The sequence below is a fragment of the Dendrobates tinctorius genome, unplaced genomic scaffold (assembly GCF_039654945.1).
Source record: "Dendrobates tinctorius isolate UK_male_01 unplaced genomic scaffold, ASM3965494v1 ptg000075l, whole genome shotgun sequence".
Classification (NCBI taxonomy): domain Eukaryota; kingdom Metazoa; phylum Chordata; class Amphibia; order Anura; family Dendrobatidae; genus Dendrobates; species Dendrobates tinctorius.
Genome location: NW_027361743.1, coordinates 25,682,938 through 25,701,929, shown reverse-complemented (window position 1 = coordinate 25,701,929; position 18,992 = coordinate 25,682,938). Strand labels below are relative to the sequence as shown.

The window sequence follows — 18,992 nt, the reverse complement described above, 5'->3', positions numbered from 1 at the left end:
TTTGCACACTTTTTACAAAATATTACCAATTTCATCCTCAGGCCTGTCCGCAAGGCTGCGACTTGATCCAGCCTGCATACCTTTACAAACATTGTCTAATTTATTCTCAGGCCTCTGCGGCTGCAGCCAGCAGTACCTCACTCTTGACTCAGTGGTACATGGGGTATTAGCAGATGTATGCTCCTGACCCAGGGACTGCTTTAGGATGTCCCACTGTCTGTGTCCCCCAGTGAGGCGTAGGAGAAATAGGGATTTTTGTGTACTCACCGTAAAATCATTTTCTCCAAGCCAATCATTGGGGAACACAGCTCCCACCCTGTTTAGCCTATTGGCTCACTGTAGCATTCTTAGGCTTTGACTTAGTTGTGGTTATTATGGTTTATGCTCCTACTGCTTTTTTCACTGAACTGGAGAAATCTCAGCCAGCGAGAGGGTGTATACTGCAGGGGAGGAGCTAACTTTTTTTCTGGTTTACTTAGTGTCCTCCTAGTGGCCAGCAGCATAACACCCACTGTCTGTGTCCCCCAATGATTGGCTCGGAGAAAAGGATTTTAAGGTGAGTACACAAAAATCCCTATTATTTACCTGAAAAGTTTTTGAAAAACAGTGTAAAAAAATTTGCATAGTCCAATCAAAAGCCTGCAAAAAAATAAAAGCTTGAAGGTGAAAAAAAAAACAATTTAAAAACCTCTTTAAAAAATGCTTTTGGAAAAAAACAACTCTCCAAAAAAGGAGAGCTTCTTGAAATGGTTTTAACTTGAAAAACTTGTTTAACTGCCTAAAAAAAACTGTTGGCAGCCTAAAATCACTATTGCCTGCCCATTAGCTGTCATTTACCGCCTTATTTCCACTGCTTGGTGCTCTTTGGGAATATAGAAGCAAACATATAATACATATTTAGCTTGTTGTTTTTTTACCATAATCTCCCTGTGCTACTTTCAGATGTATAATGTATATTTTTCGTATATTTCTCTAGACTTTAAAGCAACAGGTCAAAGACTTGCAAGAGGAGTTGAAGAAAAAGGAGACAAAATGGTTAACTACCCAGGTGCGTCTCAGAAACCAGATAGAAACCGTATTAAAAGAAAACGGAGAACTGCGGGAAGAAATAAAGTTCATGGAAAAAGTTCGGGTAGAGACTTGGAAGAAAGCGGACGCAGTGGAAAGCAGAAAGAAGATAAGCGAAGCTCCTACAACTCAAGTGAAGAGATCAGAATCTGTAGTAAGTAATTCTTTACAAAGCCGCACGCTCAGGCCAGTGGCGGGATGGAGAAGAAACGTCTCTAGACCTGATTGTTATATTTAAAGATGCCCCAACATTTAGCAAACACTGTGCAGTACTTTGATAAATCTGGCACAAAAACAGCAATGCAACCACAATTTAAACTGACTTAAATAATGACCATCATGATACATTTCTCTCATTTCTGTAATATGGTGATGTAGCATACAGTGGCAGCTTCATAGCTTACAGCAGGGATGTGTGGTCAATTAATTTTTCCAAGGGGCCACTTGAGAGACCATGACTGTTGTGGTGGGCCGAACCAATAGCTTGAAATTAATTCTACTCAATATTAATCACTAAATATTGAGCAGAATTAAGTATGCTGACACCCCCCTATATATCTTTGAACTCAAGTACAGCCCCTTCTGTATATCATATGAACCCCCCCACAGCCCCTTATATACATGAGGCCCCACACTGCCTCCCCATATACAGCATGAGGCCTCACACACTGCATGAGGCCCCCACAGCCTTCCCATATACTGCATGAGGCCCCCATAGCCTCCCCATGTGTAGCATGTCACCCCCATAGAATCCCCATGTGTGCTGCATGTCACACCCATAGCTTCTCCATTTCTGCACAACAGACCCATATAATCCTCGTGTGCTGCGTGTTACCCCCATGGAATCTCCATGTTCTGCACGACAGCCCCATGGAATCCCCATGTACAGCATGTCACCCCCATAGAATCCCCATGTGCTGCACGACAGCACCATGGAATCCCCATGTGCTGCACGACAGCCCCATGGAATCCCCATGTTCTGCACGACAGCCCCATGGAATCCCCATGTTCTGCACGACAGCCCCATGGAATCCCCATGTTCTGCACGACAGCCCCATGGAATCCCCATGTTCTGCACGACAGCCCCATGGAATCCCCATGTTCTGCACGACAGCCCCATGGAATCCCCATGTTCTGCACGACAGCCCCATGGAAGGCGGGCGGGCACGGTACGGCCTGCGGACCTCTGGTTTCCAGCCCCACCGCTGTCTTGGTCAGAGGGCCGCACATTGCCCAGGTCTGGCTTACAGTATGGATCCTGTGTGCATAGTTCCTGTGGTAATCTTACACCCGTTTCTCAATTTTTTCAGAGCCCCTCGCACATGCTAAAACAGAGACGAACATCGGTCCCTGAACCGGAAAAGAACACAAAGTTTCTCCGAAGCCATTCGCCCATTAAAGGTCTGATGAAGTAGAGATTAGTCTACTCTACACTGTATTTAATATATCCTATATAAGATGTTACAGAATAAAACAAACTTTTTTTATTATAAAATGTTAGAGTTGGAGGTGACTTCAAGGGTCATCGTGTCATTATGTCATGTCCTGGTTTTTAGGATTATCCTCTAAAAGTTTCCGACAAATGTCTTTAAGCGATTCCAGTAATTCTGAGGCATCGAAAGTCAAAGCAACAGAACCTGCCACCAGCACTACTCCTCAGGTAGGGGAATTTATCACAGACCCCATGTGGAAACTGGCAAATTTTTAAGCCCTTCCTGATGTAGAGTGCATTATTGAATTTCACATCGGGTCCCCATGGATGGCGTGAGGTCAGCAGATGCCAGCTGTGCTACACAGCCAGCATCTGTCTGTAACAGCAGTGAGTAGAGCTCTCTCCAGTCGCTCTGCGTAACAATTTAAATGCTGTTGTCAATCAATGATGGTGGCTTTCAATTAGCTGGGTTGCCATTGGCCCTCACCCAATCTCCTGCCTCCTATCCCCTGCAGCGATCATGGGGTGCCGATGAATTCTGATAGTTGGGGGCATGTTCAAAACCCCCATATAACACCACCTTGGTCTGCTAAGGGTTTCATAGGAGAATGTCTATTAATACTATAGTGTTATATAGAACAATTGCAGTTTTGTATTCCCTAAGTGGACTAAAAAATAAATCGAGAAAGTTTTTAATCCCATAAATTTTAAATTGCCTCATTGTCTCTGTATAAATAAGAAAATAAAAAAGCATATTTGGTATTGCTGCATCTGTAAAAGTCCAATCTATCAAAATAAAAAATTAATTAACCTGTATGGGAAACGTTTTAAAGAAAAAAAAACAAACAAACAAACAAACCAGAATTGTTGTTTTTCAATCACAGTACCTTAAAAAAAAAGGCCCCGATTCCAGAGCTGTGTCACTTAGTTTATTGGGTGCAGCAGATGTAGCAGAACTCGGAATGCTGAGCCATGTATAACCCTGCCCGCACCACTGATTTGGCAGCTTTGTATGCGCATTGTATATTGACAGTGAGCTGTAATTAGTGCTGGGGATGTGTTTGGACCAGGAGGCACGGGGACTAGAGATGAGGTGAGCGAACATCGTCGGCTCCCTCCTTATTCGGCAAGCTATAGCGCTTACCGAAGAAGCACAATCGAGAACCCTGATACCTGGAGCGCTCGCGATAGTCAGCTGTTCGGCGCCGGTTGGATAAAGGGGGATAAACGTGAATGTAGCAACTAAGTGACTTGTTTAATTTTCTTTCATTATTCTCAGAGTTCCAGTTATTTCCTCTTCGCCCCTAGGCCCTTTTTGTAAACAAATTTCATGATAGACGTTAGTGCACATCCTTATTATATTCATCTGTAGGTCCCCGACAAGGTGCTACCCACAGAACCGAAAAATGACAACTCCCCAGTGAAAGACAATGACGACGTGCAGGGAGAAATTACATATCCCGATGGAAAGGTGAGATGACTATTATTATATTACTGGTCTATATTATTTATACAGGGTTCTGTGATAATTGTAGTACTGCAAACGTCACCCTTTTTATTTAAATTAAAAAAAAAAAAATAGCTTCTGGTTCCAGAGTTCATAGTTTACAACATAAATGTGTTGGGAACTGTACTCCAAACAACCTTTGATAAATCAATAGGAAAAGCACATGTAAGAAACATGGTCATATATCTTATTAGAGAAATAAGCTGTGACGATCTACTCTGAGAAAACTTCTAAACTCCATCTTGCAAGACTGACTCTCAGGTTACAATTCTTTTATAGTCTATTGAGAGGGAAGGAGCGGTGAGAAAACAAGCAGAGGGAAGCAGAAAGATTGTGCAGCGCTTTCTAACAAGTCTTTATTTTACACCAGAGTTGGAGTTACATCTACACTGCTCAGTACTTCTGTATATTGTACTCCATTCTGCTTTTGTCTGTTAAAAGGGGGACCTGCCACCTTGGAAAAGCTATTCATCTGCATATATAGTATAACAATGTTGGCTACCTGCTTTACTGAAAGGAAAAAAATGAACTTATTTCTTCCCTGGAGCTGACAAAGTTAGGTTATGGTGGCATATAGAGTAGCTGCAGTCACCGCTCACCATTCTGTGGGCAGTGGCCTTATTCACGCTCCAGCACTTTGATTGACAGACAACGTATCTGTCAATCAAATTGCCAGGACTTGCTTACCGTTGCAGCTCTCCGTATAGTAAGCAGTGCTGTGCACAGTGACTGTAGCCACACCATACATGCTCCCATGACTGATAAAGCTGGCGGCTCATAGGAGGAAATAAGTAAATTTTCTCCCAGTAGCCGCACAGCATTGTAATGCTATTTACTTGCAGATTAACCCTATATCTGCAGGTAGTGTTTTCTGAGGTGTCCAGTTTCCTTTAACTAGGGAACAAAGAGCAGGAATCTTCTGTGTTGTGCAGAGCATGAGACGACGACACAGCAGCTAGTCTGCTCCCACCAGCTCCGTCAATTTACAAATTGAGACATCTATCCTGCATTTTCACCGGTTTTCATCTCTGCAGTCCTTTAATGGCCAGCTAGTGTTATTTGTCATGTACACACAGGACAGCTTCTTCTAAAAAGTTACTTGGAAGTATAGTTAATATTTTTTTCTCTGATTCCTTTAAATTTATGACATCAGTTTGTTTTCTTTCTCTGTAGGTGGAGCGGATTTTAAGAAACGGCTGTCATGTCATTTTATTTCCGAATGGAACGCGTAAGGAAGTAAGCCCGGATGGAAAGTCTACCACTGTGACCTTCTTCAATGGGGATGTTAAACAAGTGATGGCCGATCAGAGAGTAGTAGGTGTCTAATTACATGAAAATGGAAAATTTTCATGGTTTTCTTATCTTTGGTGATCACTTGAAAAATGTCTTTTATTTTCAATTTAGATTTATTATTACGCTGATGCCCAAACTACACACACAACCTACCCTGATGGGCTTGAGATACTCCAGTTTTCCAATGGACAGACAGGTTGGTGGTCAGTTTTGTGGGAAAATGCCTGTGCCATTGAATGTGTTTTGAGAGTTGCACGTTGAATGATGTAACAAAAATTTATCAAAATGTATCAATGAAAAAAAAAATCTAAAGCTATGCATCAAAAAATGAAGACAGAAACAAATTGTATTTTATTTATTTTTTTTATTTTACAAAGTTCAGAATTTTTTTTTACCACTGAAATAAATAAAAATATTTGTAAGTTTGGTATCGCTGGAATAGAACTTATCTGGAGAGTTTTATTGTTATATCGATTTTACTACACAGTAATTTCAGTATGAAAAAAAACCAAACAAGAACCGAATCCTTTTATTTTTTTGTTAGCATTTCACCCCCAGCAGCAGAGCTCAGTGTCACTGCAAAGGCCAATAAGATTCTAGGGAGTTTTAACCCCCTTAACTCCCAGAGCTGTTTTCGTTTTTCGCTCCCCTTCTTTCCAGAGCCATATCTTTTTTAGTTTTCTGTCAATATGGCCATGTGAGGGCTTATTTTTTGCAGGACGAGTTGTACTTTTAAACAACACCATTGGTTTTACCATGTCATGTACTCGAAAATGGGAAAAAAATTCCAACTGCGGTGAAATTTCAAAAAAGTGCAACACCACACTTGTTTTTTGCTTGGCTTTTTTGCTAGGTTCACTAAATGCTAAAACTGACCTGCCATTATGATTCGCCAGGTCATTACGAGTTCATATGCAAAACACAAGCTGCGGAGACACCATCACATGTTTCTTAACGCAAGCAATGACCAGCCAGGTCTTTCCCCGGGAAGGAACAACCACGGGAAGGGCAGTCTCCAATGAAGGAAACCACCTATGCCAAAACATGGTATCCATCCACAGACAGCTGTTTCGGGGTATTGCACCATCACGTTTCTCAACACAGTGATTCTAGAGCAATGCCCCCATCCCTTATGGGAAATATGTAAAAACATGCAAAACACAAGCCGCGGAGACACCAACCATATTTTACATATTTCCCATAAGGGATGGGGGCTTTGCTCTAGAATCACTGCGTTAAGAAACATGTGATGGTGTCTCCGCGGCTTGTGTTTTGCATGTTTTGCATATTTCCCATAAGGGATGGGGGCAGTGCTCTAGAATCACTGCGTTGAGAAACATGTGATGGTGTCTCCGCTGTGTTGGATGTTGATCTCCATGAGTTCATTCATCCTCATTTTTCACAGTCTTCTACTAGGCATTGCTCCTACTGGCCAGTTTCCTGCTCCACACTGATGAGGGGCAATACCCCAAAACAGCTGTCTGTGGATGGATACCATGTTTTGGCATAGGTGGTTTCCTTCATTGGAGACTGCCCTTCCCGGGGAAAGACCTGGCTAGTCATTGCTTGCATAATGTGATGGTGTCTCCGCGGCTTGTGTTTTGCATATTTTACATATTTCCCATAAGGGATGGGGGCTTTGCTCTAGAATCACTGCGTTGAGAAACATGTGATGGTGTCTCTGCAGTGTTGGATGTTGATCTCCATGAGTTCATTCATCCTCATTTATTACGAGTTCATAGACCCCAAACATGTCTATGTTCTCTTTTATCTAAGTGAAAAAAAAATTCCAAAGTTTGCTAAAAAAAAAATAAATAAAAAAAATAAAAAAATTGCGCACTTTTCTGAGAACCGTAGCGCCTCCATTTTTCATATCATCGAGTTCGGTGAGGTCTTATTTTTTGCATGCCGGGCTGACTTTTTTAATGATACCACTTTTGTGCAAATACGTTCTTTTGATCGTCCGTTATTGCATTTTAACCCCTTCACTACCAAGGGTGGTTTGCACGTTAACTCCCGGGCCAATTTTTACAATTCTGACCACTGTGCTTTTATGAGGCCATAACGCTGGACCGCTTCCATGGATCCCGGTGATTCTGATATTGTTTTCTCGTGACATATTGTACTTCATGTTAGTGGTAAAATTTCATTCATATAACTTGCGTTTATTTGTGAAAACAACGGAAATTTGGCGAAAATTTCGCAATTTTCCAACTTTGAATTTTTATGCCCTTAAATCACAGAGATATGGCACACAAAAAACTTAATAAGTAACATTTACCACATGTTTACTTTACATCTGCACAATTTGGGAACCAACATTTTTTTTGTTAGGAAGATATAAGGGTTAAAAGTTGACCAGCGATTTCTCATTTTTGCAACACCATTTTATTTTTAAGGACCACATCACATTTGAAGTCACTTTGAAGGGTCTATATGATAGAAAATACCCAAAAGTGACACCATTCTAAAAACTGCACCCCTTAAGGTGCTCAAAACCACATTCAAGGAATTTATAGGAATTTTTTGAATATTTAAAAAAAAAAAATGAACATTTAACTTTTTTTCACAAAAAAATACTTCAGGTTCAATTTTTTTTATTTTACCACAGGTAACAGGAGAAATTGGACTGCAAAAATTATTGTGCAATTTGTCCTGAGTTCGTTGATACCTGATATGTGGGGGGAACCACTGTTTCGGCGCATGGCAGACCTCAGAAGGGAAGGAGCGCCGTTTGACTTTTACAATGCAAAATTGGCTGGAATTGAGATCGGATGCCATGTCACGTTTGGAGAGCCCCTGATGTACCTAAACAGTGGAAACCCCCCACAAGTGACCCCATTTTGGAAACTAGACCCCCCCCCCCCCCCCAAGGAACTTATCTAGATATGTGGTGAGAACTTTGAACCCACAAGGGCTTCACAGAAGTTTATAACGTACAGCGGTACAATTAAAAAATCATATTTTTTTCCACAGAATGATCTTTTCACCCCCAATTTTTATTTTCCCAAGGGTAACAGGACCCTAAAAGTTATTGTGCAATTTGTCGTGAGTACGCTGATACCCCATGTGTGGGTGTAAACGACTATTTGGGCGCATGGCAGAGCTCGGAAGGGAAGCAGCGCCATTTGACTTTTTTGGCTGGAATTGAGATCGGACTCCATGTCGCGTTTGGAAAGCCCCTGATGTACCAAAACAGTGGAATCCCCCCACAAATGACACCATTTTGGAAACTAGACCCCCCCCAAGGAACTTATCTAGATGTGTGGTGAGAACTTTGAACCCCCAAGGGCTTCACAGAAGTTTATAACGCCCAGGCGTGAAAATAAAAAATTTTTTTTTTCCACAAAAATGATATTTTTGCCCCCAATTTTTTATTTTCCTAAGGGCAACAGGAGAAATAGGACCCCAAAAGATGTTTTGCAAATTGTCCTGAGTAGGCTGATACCCCATATGAGGGGGTAAAACACTGTTTTAGTGCAAGGCAGAGCTTGGAAGGGAAGGAGCACCATTTGACTTTTTCAACTCAGAATTGGCTGGAATTGAGATCAGACGCCATGTTGCGTTTGGAGAGCACCTGATGTGCGCAAATAGTGGAAAACCCCAATTCTAACTCCAACCCTAACCCCAACACACCCCTAACCCTAATTGGAAAATGGAAATAAATACATTTTTTTAATTTTATTATTTTTCCCTAACTAAGGGGGTGATAACGGGGGGTTTGATTTACTATTTATGGCGGTTTTTATGCTTGGCAGCTGTCACACGCTAAAAGACGCTTTTTATTGTAAAAATAGTTTTTGCATCACCACATATTGAGAGCTATAATTTTTCCATATTTTGACCCACCGAGTCATGTGAGGTCTTATTTTTTGCGGGACGAGTTGACGTTTTTATTGGTACCATGTTCGAGCATGTGACATTTCTCTTATCGCTTCATTGGGGGACACAGACCATGGGTGTATGCTGCTGCCACTAGGAGGCTGACACTATGCACAAAAAAAGGTTAGCTCCTCCTCCGCAGTATACACCCCACCAACCGGCAGGAATTTCCTCAGTTTAACTTAGTGTCAGTAGGAGGTGGACACAGGTCTTTTATTAGACCCATATCTACCTCGGTGTGCGTCGTTCCTTTTTCAGGGTCCGGAGGGATACAGTGTGATCAGTCACAACTGTACTCCCACAAAGAGACTGAGTACGGCGTGTACTGCTACCCCGTATCCTCATAGCTCTCCGCAGCAGGACCAGGAGCTTTGCACAGGTGCGTGCCTGCTATACGGATGGTCCTTGCCCCCCGCCTCCCACCCACTCGCCTACCAGAGCCTGTCGGTCGGACAAGGCGCGGACACGGGGGAAAATAGACTCAGACAGCGTTGGATTTACAAGGTACCTTTATTGAAGACACCACTCGAGGATTCTTCGGAGCGGCACAGGGCAGTGCCGCAGGGTCCTCAGCTGCATGCGCCTCCCAGCGGCCGCCGCACTTTCTATTGCGTCACATGCCAGGCCCCGGCTGCGGTGCGGGCCTTGTTCCCCCCTGCCTTCATTCTTATGCGGGCGTATCCTGAGGGCTTTTTTCGGGCGGCGGTTTCTTCTTGGGTGGCCGTGGCAGCGCTGCAGGACTTCCGCGCCTCCCCATGCTGACAGGCGGCCGCCGATACGAATTTAGTCCCCGGCTTCATTTCGGGCCTACTTGGTCGTCGCGGCCACGCCCCCCGCCCTCTCTTATAGGCGGGCTGCTCTCCCGCCCGTTCTAGGACCACCCACCCTCCTAGCCTGTAGCTGGGCAGCGGGCGGTCTTCTCTTCGGGTCAGGCGGCTAGCTCCGCCCTTCTTCTCTCCTGAACCGCGCGTTCCTTTTACCTCAGGCTGCCGCCATCTTTGCAGCCTGTCAGCCGGATGCCTTTGAAGACACCGGACAGTGGAAAGGGGTCCCTCGTTATCCTCTACTGCGGACCTGCATCTCAGACGAGCTGGGCACATCGCCTTTCGGGACACCGGACCGTGAGTAGCTCTGCAACTGCAGACTGACACCCTCCTCTGCCTTCTGTCCCCCAACCTTCCGGCATCTCCTCGGGGTTCTTTCTTCTTTTCTTTCATTATGTCTAACCCCAAGCCGGAACGTGCCCGTCCGCCAGCACCCACTGGAACTTTGGTCAAGTTCTTTGCATGTTCCTCTTGTAATCGCAAACTTCCCTCAGGTCAGCCCACTCCCCTCTGCTTAGACTGCAGTAATCCCATTCAGCCTGATGCCGTCCAGGAACCAACTATTGCGCCACGTGAGAGTGAACCCCCCATTCCTGGCTGGGCCTCTTCTCTATCACAATCAGTGGCGGACCTCACCAGGGTGTCTCAGTCCCTAGTGGCCGTTCTTGATAAGTTGCCCCTGGACACTTCTGCAGGGTCCAGCAGGTCGCAAGGGGTTCCATCTGAGCCAGCCAGCAGAAGCCGTAAAAGACCCAGGCAGGATCTCCGGCCGGAATCCTCTCCTGACCTGGTCTCTCCACATAGTCCTTCCCAGCAGTCGCCTTCCTGTGCCTCCTCACCCGAGTCAAGTGAAGCGTTCTCGGATGCGTCATCCGAAGAGATTTTAGAGCTGGATTTGGACCAGGACGCGGACATGAAGGTTACGGTACAGAACCTCATTGCTGCGATTAACCACACCTTCGAAATACAGACTCCCCTGCGAAACCCTCAGATCAGGAGGTTTCGTTCAGACGGGCAGAAACACCTTCCAGGGTCTTCGCCTCCCACTCTGAGTCCGGCAAGATCCTTACCAGGGAGAGAGAAAATCCGACCAGACGCTTTCAAAGAGGGAAGCGCCTCGGCGTGCTCTATCCATTTTCAAAAGAGCTCACCGACAACTGGTCGGCTTCCCCCTCTGTAGACGCTCACGTGTCCAGACTATCTTAACAACACGGTCCTCCCGATTTCAGGTGTGGCGTCGCTAAAGGATTCTAATGACAGAATTATTGAATCCTTAGCAAAGTCAGCATTCGAAGCGGCGGTGGCGCTAAGCCCAGCCTTCGCTTCATCTTGGGTAGCAAAGGCCATAGCTACTTGGGCGGAGGATCTCTGCAAGGTCATCCTAGATAAAGCCCAACCGGAGCAATTGGCCGAACTGGCTAACCAGATCTCCCATGCAGGGGATTATCTGCTCTCTGCCTCCTTGGATGCCGCGTCTTGCGCGGCTCAGACGTCCAGCAACGTGATGGCAATCCGACGTACAATTTGGCTCAAGGCTTGGCAGGCGGATTTGTCTTCAAAAAAGTCCCTTACCAATCTGCCTTTTCAGGGAGCGTGTCTCTTTGGATCCCAGCTGGACCAGATTATTAAGGACACCACTGGAGGCACAAGTTCCCTCCTCCCTCAGTCCACGCCTCGTAGGCCTCCGCTAAGGCGTCAGTTTCGGCCCTTTCGATCTAACCAACAGAGGCCGCAGGCACGCCAGGATAGAAAGAAGGTCTCCTTCAGACCCACTCCCTCCTGGCGATCTCACTCATCCCAGGGCAGATCCTCCAGGTCCAGATCTGGTCGGTCCACATCAGCATGACTATCACCGAAATCCCAAGGGTCTTTCCCAACTGGGCGGTCGACTCCTTTTCTTCAGAGACGTCTGGCTTGCCTCAGTAGAGGACGCTTGGGTCAGGGAAGTTGTATCCTCAGGATACAAGATAGTTTGTTTCTCGTCCCCAGGATTGTTTCTTCGAGTCCCGACCTCCAAAAGACCCTGCCTTAGTTCAGAGTTTCTTTGCATCCATCACCACTCTCCTCAGTTCCGGGGTGATTTTGCCCCTTCCCGAAAAAGAACGTTTCACAGGGTTTTATTCAAACCTGTTTGTAGTGCCGAAAAAAGACAGTGCAGTTCGTCCCATCCTGGATCTCAAGTTACTGAACAAGAGGGTCCGACTGCGTCATTTCAGGATGGAGTCTCTTCGGTCGGTAATCGCTTCCATGGAGGCGCAGGAGTTCATGTGTTCAATAGACATTCAAGATGCCTATCTACATGTTCCCATCTTTCCCGAGCATCAGAGATTCCTGCGTTTTGCGATTCACCAGGACCACTACCCGTTCGTTGCACTGCCGTTTGGTCTCGCCACCGCACCCAGAGTTTTTACAAAGATCATGGCGGCGTTGATGGCCTTGTTGAGGATCAGAGGTCTCGTTCTTTTTCCGTACCTCAACGAAATTCCTGCCGGTTGGTGGGGTGTATACTGCGAAGGAGGAGCTAACTTTTTTTTGTGCATAGTGTCAGCCTCCTAGTGGCAGGAGCATACACCCATGGTCTCTGTGTCCCCCAATGAAGGCTCCGAGAAACAGATTTTACGGTAAGCAACCCAAAAATCCTGTTTTTTTTTATCGCTTTTTATTTCGTTTTTTGGGACGCAGAATGAACAAAAACCAGCGTTTCATGAATTTCTTTTGGGTGGTGCGCTTATGCCGTTCCGCGTGCGATAAAATTGATAAAGCGGTTTTATTCTTCGGGTCAGTACGGTTACAGCGATATCTCATTTATGTTGTTTTTTTATGTTTTGACGCTTTTATGCAATGAAAACAAATAAAATAATAATTATTTTTGCATCGCTTTATTCTGCGAGCTATAACTTTTATTTTTCCGCTGATGATGCTGTATGACAGCTTGTTTTTTGCGGGACAAGATGACGTTTTCAGTGGTACCATGGATATTTATATGCGTTTTTTTGATCGCGCATTATTGCACTTTGTTCGGCGGTATGATAATAAATCATTATTTTTTGCTTCGTTTATTTTTTTTTAAGGGGTTAACTAATGGGACAGTTTTATAGGGCGGGTCTTATGGACGCGGCGATACCAAATGTGTGTACTTTTATTGTTTTTTTTTTTTTTTATTTCCAAAAGATGAATTTATTGGGGAAATTTTTTTTTTTTTTTTTAATTTATTTAGCGATTTTTTTTTTTTTTTAACTTTACTTTATTACAATGTCCCAGGGGGGATATAACTGTCATGTGACAGATCGCTGATCTGTCACATCACAGATCAGCGATCTGTCACAGGCACTGCTGCAGGCTTCCTCATGCCTGCGCTTTGCAGGCACTGAGGAAGCCAGCTTCCTGCAGGCCCCCGGAGGTCCCCGCCGCCATATTTGATCCGGGGACCTGCAGGAAAGGAGCCCCCCGCAGCAGCACTGCACATTGCGCTGCCGTGGGGGGCTCAGGGAAGCACGGAGGGAGCCCCCTCCCTGCCGATGCTTCCCTTTAACCGCCGGTACACCGCGATCATGTTTGATCGCGGTGTACAAGGGGTTAACGACACGGGGGCGGGACCGCCGCTGATCGCATTAGACGTAATATTCCGTCCATGGTAATTAGGGCCCAGGGCACATGGACGGAATATTACGTCCAATGAAGGAAAGGGGTTAATGCAATGTCGCGGCGACAAAAAAAACGTAATTCTGGCGTTTTGAATTTTTTTTCTCGCTGCACCATTTAGCGATCGGGTTAATGCTTTTTTTTATTGATGGATCGGGCGATTCTGAACACGGCGATACCTAATATGTGTATGTGTGATTTTTTTTTTTTTGTTTGTTTGTTTTATTCTGACTGGGGCGAAAGGGGGGTGATTTGAACTTTTAGGTATTTTTTAATTTTTTTATTAAAGTTTTTTTTTTTTTTTAACTTTTGGAATGCTTTAATAGCCTCCATAGGAGGTTAATTACCTGATTGCAATTTTAAATATGCTAAGGAGTGTGGTTTTTAAAATGGTCTAAATTGGGGGTTTCCAATATATAGGACCCCCAAAGTCACTTCAAAACTTAATAGGTTGCTAAAAAAATGAGCTTTGTAAATTTCCTTGAAAATGAAAAATTACTGCTACATTTTTAAACCTTCTAAAATGCTAACAAAATAAAACAACATTTTCCAAATGGTGCTGATGTAAAGCAAACATAAGGGAAATGTTATTTATTAATGTTTTTATGTGGCGTGACTATCTGGATTAGGCCGGGGTCACACTTGCGAGAAACTCGCGCCTCAATACCTGGCACTCGGGATCGGAGTGTGCGGCTGCATGTATTTCTATACAGCTGAGTGTTTCGGTCCTGAGTGCCGGCAGCAGTGCCAGGTATTGAGACTAGTGCGGGTTTTCCGCAAGTGTGACCCTGGCCTTAGGCTGTGTGCCCACGTTACGTTTTTTAAGTGTTTCCGCTGGGTTTTTGCCACTGTGGAAATGCTTACAAAACGCTTAATAAAACACATCCCATGCAGTCCTATGGGATTCCGCAGTTGCTGTGACAATGCTGCGGATTTTTCCGATGTGAAATTGCATAGTGGTAATATCCGCATGCGATAATGTCCATTAATTCTGCGGAATCGCGGCGATGCCGCCGCCGTAGGATTGCATTGAAATGTGGCTATGCCCACCATGCGTAAAGTGAGCGCTTCATGTGCGGATGGCACCCAGGGTCTGGAGGAGGGGACACAACAGGATCCATTGCAGCTTTCCAGAGTGATTGCCACAAAGCGACACTGGTCAGATTTCAAAAATTTGACTCGATCACTAAGGGATTAACCCCTTTACCCCCGAGGGTAGTTTGCACGTTAATGACCAGGCCAATATTTACAATTTCTGACCACTGTCCCTTTATGAGGTAATAACTCTGGAACGTTTCAACGGATCTTGGTGATTCTGAGACTGTTTTCTCGTGACATATTGTACTTCATGTCAGTGGTAAAATTTCTTCGATTTAACTTGCGTTTGTGTAAAAAATGGAAATTTGGTGAAAATTTAGCAATTTTCAAACTTTGAATTTTTATGCCCTTAAAAACAGAGACATGTCACACAAAATAGTTAATAACATTTCCCACATGTCTACTTTACATAGCACAATTTTGGAACCAAATTTTTTTTCCGTTAGGAAGTTATAAGGGTTAAAAGTTGACCAGCGATTTCTCATTTTTACAACAAAATTTACAAAACCATTTTTTTTTAGGGACCACCTCACATTTGAAGTCACTTTGAGGGGTTTATATGGCAGAAAATACCCAAACGTGACACCATTCTAAAAACTACACCCCTCAAGCTGATCAAAACCACATTCAAGAAGTTTATTAACCCTTCAGGTGTTTCACAGGAGCAGAAGCAACGTGGAAGGAAAAAATGAACATTTAACTTTTTAGTCACAAAAATGACCTTTTAGCAACAATTTTTTTTATTTTCACAAGGGTAAAAGGAGAAAATGAACAGAAAGTTGTTTTGCAATTTCTCCTGAGTACATCGATACCCCATATGTGGGGGGAAAACCACTGTTTGGGTGCACAGCTGGGCTCGGAAGGGAAGGAGCGCCGTTTAACTTTTTCAAACTAAAATTGGCTGGAATTGAGATCAGACGCCATGTTGCTTTTGGCTAGCCCCTGCTGTGCCTAAACAGTGGAAACCCCCCACAAGTGACCCTATTTTAGAAACTAGACCCCCTAAGGAACTTATCTAGATGTGTGATGAGAACTTTGAACCCCCAAGTGTTTCACTAAAGTTTATAATGCCCGAGCGTGAAAATAAAAAATCCTATGTTATGCCTACAAAAATGATCTTATAGCCCCAATTTTGTTATTTTCCCAAGGGTAACTTGAGAAATTGGACCCCAAACGTTGTTGTCCAATTTGTCCTAAGTACACTGGTACCCCATATGTGGGGAAAAAACTGTTTGGGCACACGTCGGGGCTCATAAGGGAAGTAGTGACGTTTTGGAATGCAGACTTTGATGGAATGGTCTGTGGGTGTCATGTTCCTTTTGCAGAGCCCCTGATGTGCCTAAACAGTAAAAAAAAAACAAAAAAAAAACACAAGTGACACCATTTTGGAAACAAGACCCCAAGGAACTTATCTAGATGTGCCCCCTTTTCGGAACTAATCTACTGTTTCCTGTAAATCTAAGTAAATTAGTAGTGCATGGAGGGTGTGGTACAATTTGAAGCAATCTTTCATACACAGGCCAGGTTTGTCGGGGCAGGTGTCGCATTGATAAATGGTGTCCTTGTGTATCCTTTTGTAACACACTTGGCACCTTTTTTGCAGCTTACCTTTTCTTTCACTTGGCGGGACCACCCCTGGGAAATGCTGACCTGGTACGATATGACCACCTTCAGTTCCGGAAGTACTGGGGCCCACTCCTTCCTGAGTGCCAAATATCAGGGCCTTAACCACTTCCTCCTGGAACTGAAGATACAACGTATCGGTGTGGCGTGCACATCGTGACAGTTGGAAAGCGTTGAGCATTGCCATTTGTACCACACCTTGGCCTTTCTCAAAGCACTGTACGGTTGGAGGAGTTGAGCCCCCATGTTTTTGTTGTACCCCAGTACACAGTCCGGTTTGCAGATCTGTGTAGAGGTACCTTGTACAGTGCTGATGGCGCTGCCATCATCGTGTATGGTGGTCAAGAGAAGGACATCCGTCTTGTCCTTGTCTTGCTACATTGGACTCTGCTGTCACCCCTTCTGAGCATCTGCCCAAGTAGCGTTTTCGGGAGGCCTCTCTGATTTTTCCGAACAGTACTGCAGAGGCATTTGAAGAGTGGGATGCTGGTATAAAAGTTATCGATGTAGTTCCACACAATTTTCCCACTCACTCTTAGGACAGGGGGACACTCACTGGGTTCAGTTCTGGTGTCCTTCCCTTCTTAAACTAAACCTGTGGGTGTACCCTGAGGCACTCTCACACAGCTTATAGAGTTTAATTCCGTACTTGCCCCTCTTGCTGGGCAGATACTGACGGAATCTGAGCCTTCCCTTAAAATGAACCAAGGACTCATCCACGCAGCTGTCCCTTTGGGGCATGTACATTTCAGCAAACTTTTTGTTGAAGTGTTTGATGACCGGCCGAACTTTGAACAGACAGACAAAGTTGGGGTCATCTTGTGGGGGACACTGCGTCACCAATCAGCGCTCGGCGGCTGCTGAATGTGCGCATAGAGGAGGCGCAAAGGGGGTAAAAGGGGGGGGATTGGGGTGGATGAAGAGAGATCGGACAGGGATCAACACTTACGGTTGTAGTCTCTCTTCAGCTGGGATTGTGGTGTTAGACTTCTGTAGCACCACAAGGCCCAGCACAGGAGGAGATCTGGCAGTGTGACTGCTCTGCAAGAATCCACAGCTAGTGTGAGGACCTGCAGAGCAGTCACACGCAGGTCACAGAGTGGTCATAACGCTGCTGTGACCTGTCGTTGGTGGGATCAATGAGCACATTGATCCCACCAATCAAAGGTGGCCCTGGTGACGATGATTTTGCTAGGCACCAGTTTAGGATCGGAGCTTACAGCTGCGATCCTAGGCAGGTCACAGCGTGTTCACACCGCAGCTGTGCCCTGTGATTGACGCGATCGACAATTACATCGATCTCGCCAATCAGCAGTTGCAGACCTTGCTAGGCCTTTCCTAGGCAACAACGTACAGCACGGATCCAGGCAGGTACCGGCAGGGCACAGTGCGGTAGCACCGTGGCTGTGCCCTGCAATTGGCATGATAGATGTGATCGTTGCTAGGCACCGGCCTAGGATCGAGTACATTGGTACTTGATCCTAGCCTGGGACCTCTCTGTTTCAGCCAATGAGAGAGGCTGCGATTGGTTGTTCAGAATTGAACAGCCAATCACAGCGATCGGGTGGGCGGAGACAGGCCCCGGGATGCCGACACCATCTTCCTACAGGAATTTTAATGCGATCGCCGCGACTTAAGTCGCAGTGTTGCATTAAAGGGCATGACCTACTATCCCGTCCATGGTCATATGGGCCTGGTTCACATGGACGAGATAGTACGTTGGATGTCAGAAAGGGATTAAAAACTTGTGACCCTCAATGTAATATTACCCCTCTTTAAATACTCAGTAAGGCAATGTCTTGAATATGGGATACAGATTTGGGCTGCAATATTCTAAAAAGCTAGCTAGTTCAAAGGTGGCAACTGCATTACCCCCAACAGAGGTCATCCATCCAGTGTATGTCCACACTGTCTTTTAGATGTCGGCATACACGCATAGTCTTTGAAGTAGAAGACACTTCAGGAAAAGACCAGTCTTCTTATTCCTGAAGCATCCTTTGTTGTGGCAACTTTGCCATCAGGGAACGGTCTTTTTTTTTAAACCTACAGTGGGCCCCTTCTACTAATTTTGACACTTCCCACTAATTTTGGCACACCTTACTGTCACATGCTTTTGATCAAAACAAGCCTATGAAAAGGGTTTTCATAAATTTCCCCCATAGTGCTCTCACTTTATTTAGTGCGTTCCGCCGTTCCTAACAAATATAAACAAATAATAAAGTGCGTTTGCCGCTCGGGGTCCACCGTGCAGTAGGTGTTAAAACCGCTGCTAAACAATGATAGACGCGCTATATGGCGGTATAATGCGCTCAGGTTCAACGTCACCCGATGAGCGCGGAGCGGACTCTGTTAAACTCACAGAGGCGCTGTAACAAAAATATACAAGTATACACTAAGCCAGTTAGACTTCACCGGACTCAGTGAAATTGCATGCACGGTATCTGGTCACAGGACACGGTTCCAAGACGGGATGGTGTCCGTCTAGACCTACCGTGTGTGCGACGTCGCTGCTGCGGACGCCGGTAAGTGCTGCTACATGCAGCGCGGCGGCAGACACAGCCGCTAAGCAATGGTGCCTTGAGAGACGTGACACCACCAGACGCTAGTGTAGAGATGCGGTGTG

The 18,992-nt window shown here is 45.1% G+C and overlaps 1 protein-coding gene across 2 annotated transcripts in view; it reads left to right on the top strand.

Moving 5' to 3' along the window:
• Window positions 1-18,992, top strand: part of CPAP (centrosome assembly and centriole elongation protein) — a 73,787-nt gene that overhangs the window by 39,219 nt on the left and 15,576 nt on the right. For both annotated transcript variants that reach the window (XM_073583107.1, XM_073583108.1), the window contains 6 exons: window positions 977-1,222; window positions 2,379-2,469; window positions 2,625-2,728; window positions 3,873-3,971; window positions 5,181-5,321; window positions 5,412-5,496. In XM_073583107.1, the coding sequence (XP_073439208.1) occupies window positions 977-1,222; window positions 2,379-2,469; window positions 2,625-2,728; window positions 3,873-3,971; window positions 5,181-5,321; window positions 5,412-5,496 (766 nt within the window). The remainder of the gene's footprint in view (window positions 1-976; window positions 1,223-2,378; window positions 2,470-2,624; window positions 2,729-3,872; window positions 3,972-5,180; window positions 5,322-5,411; window positions 5,497-18,992) is intronic.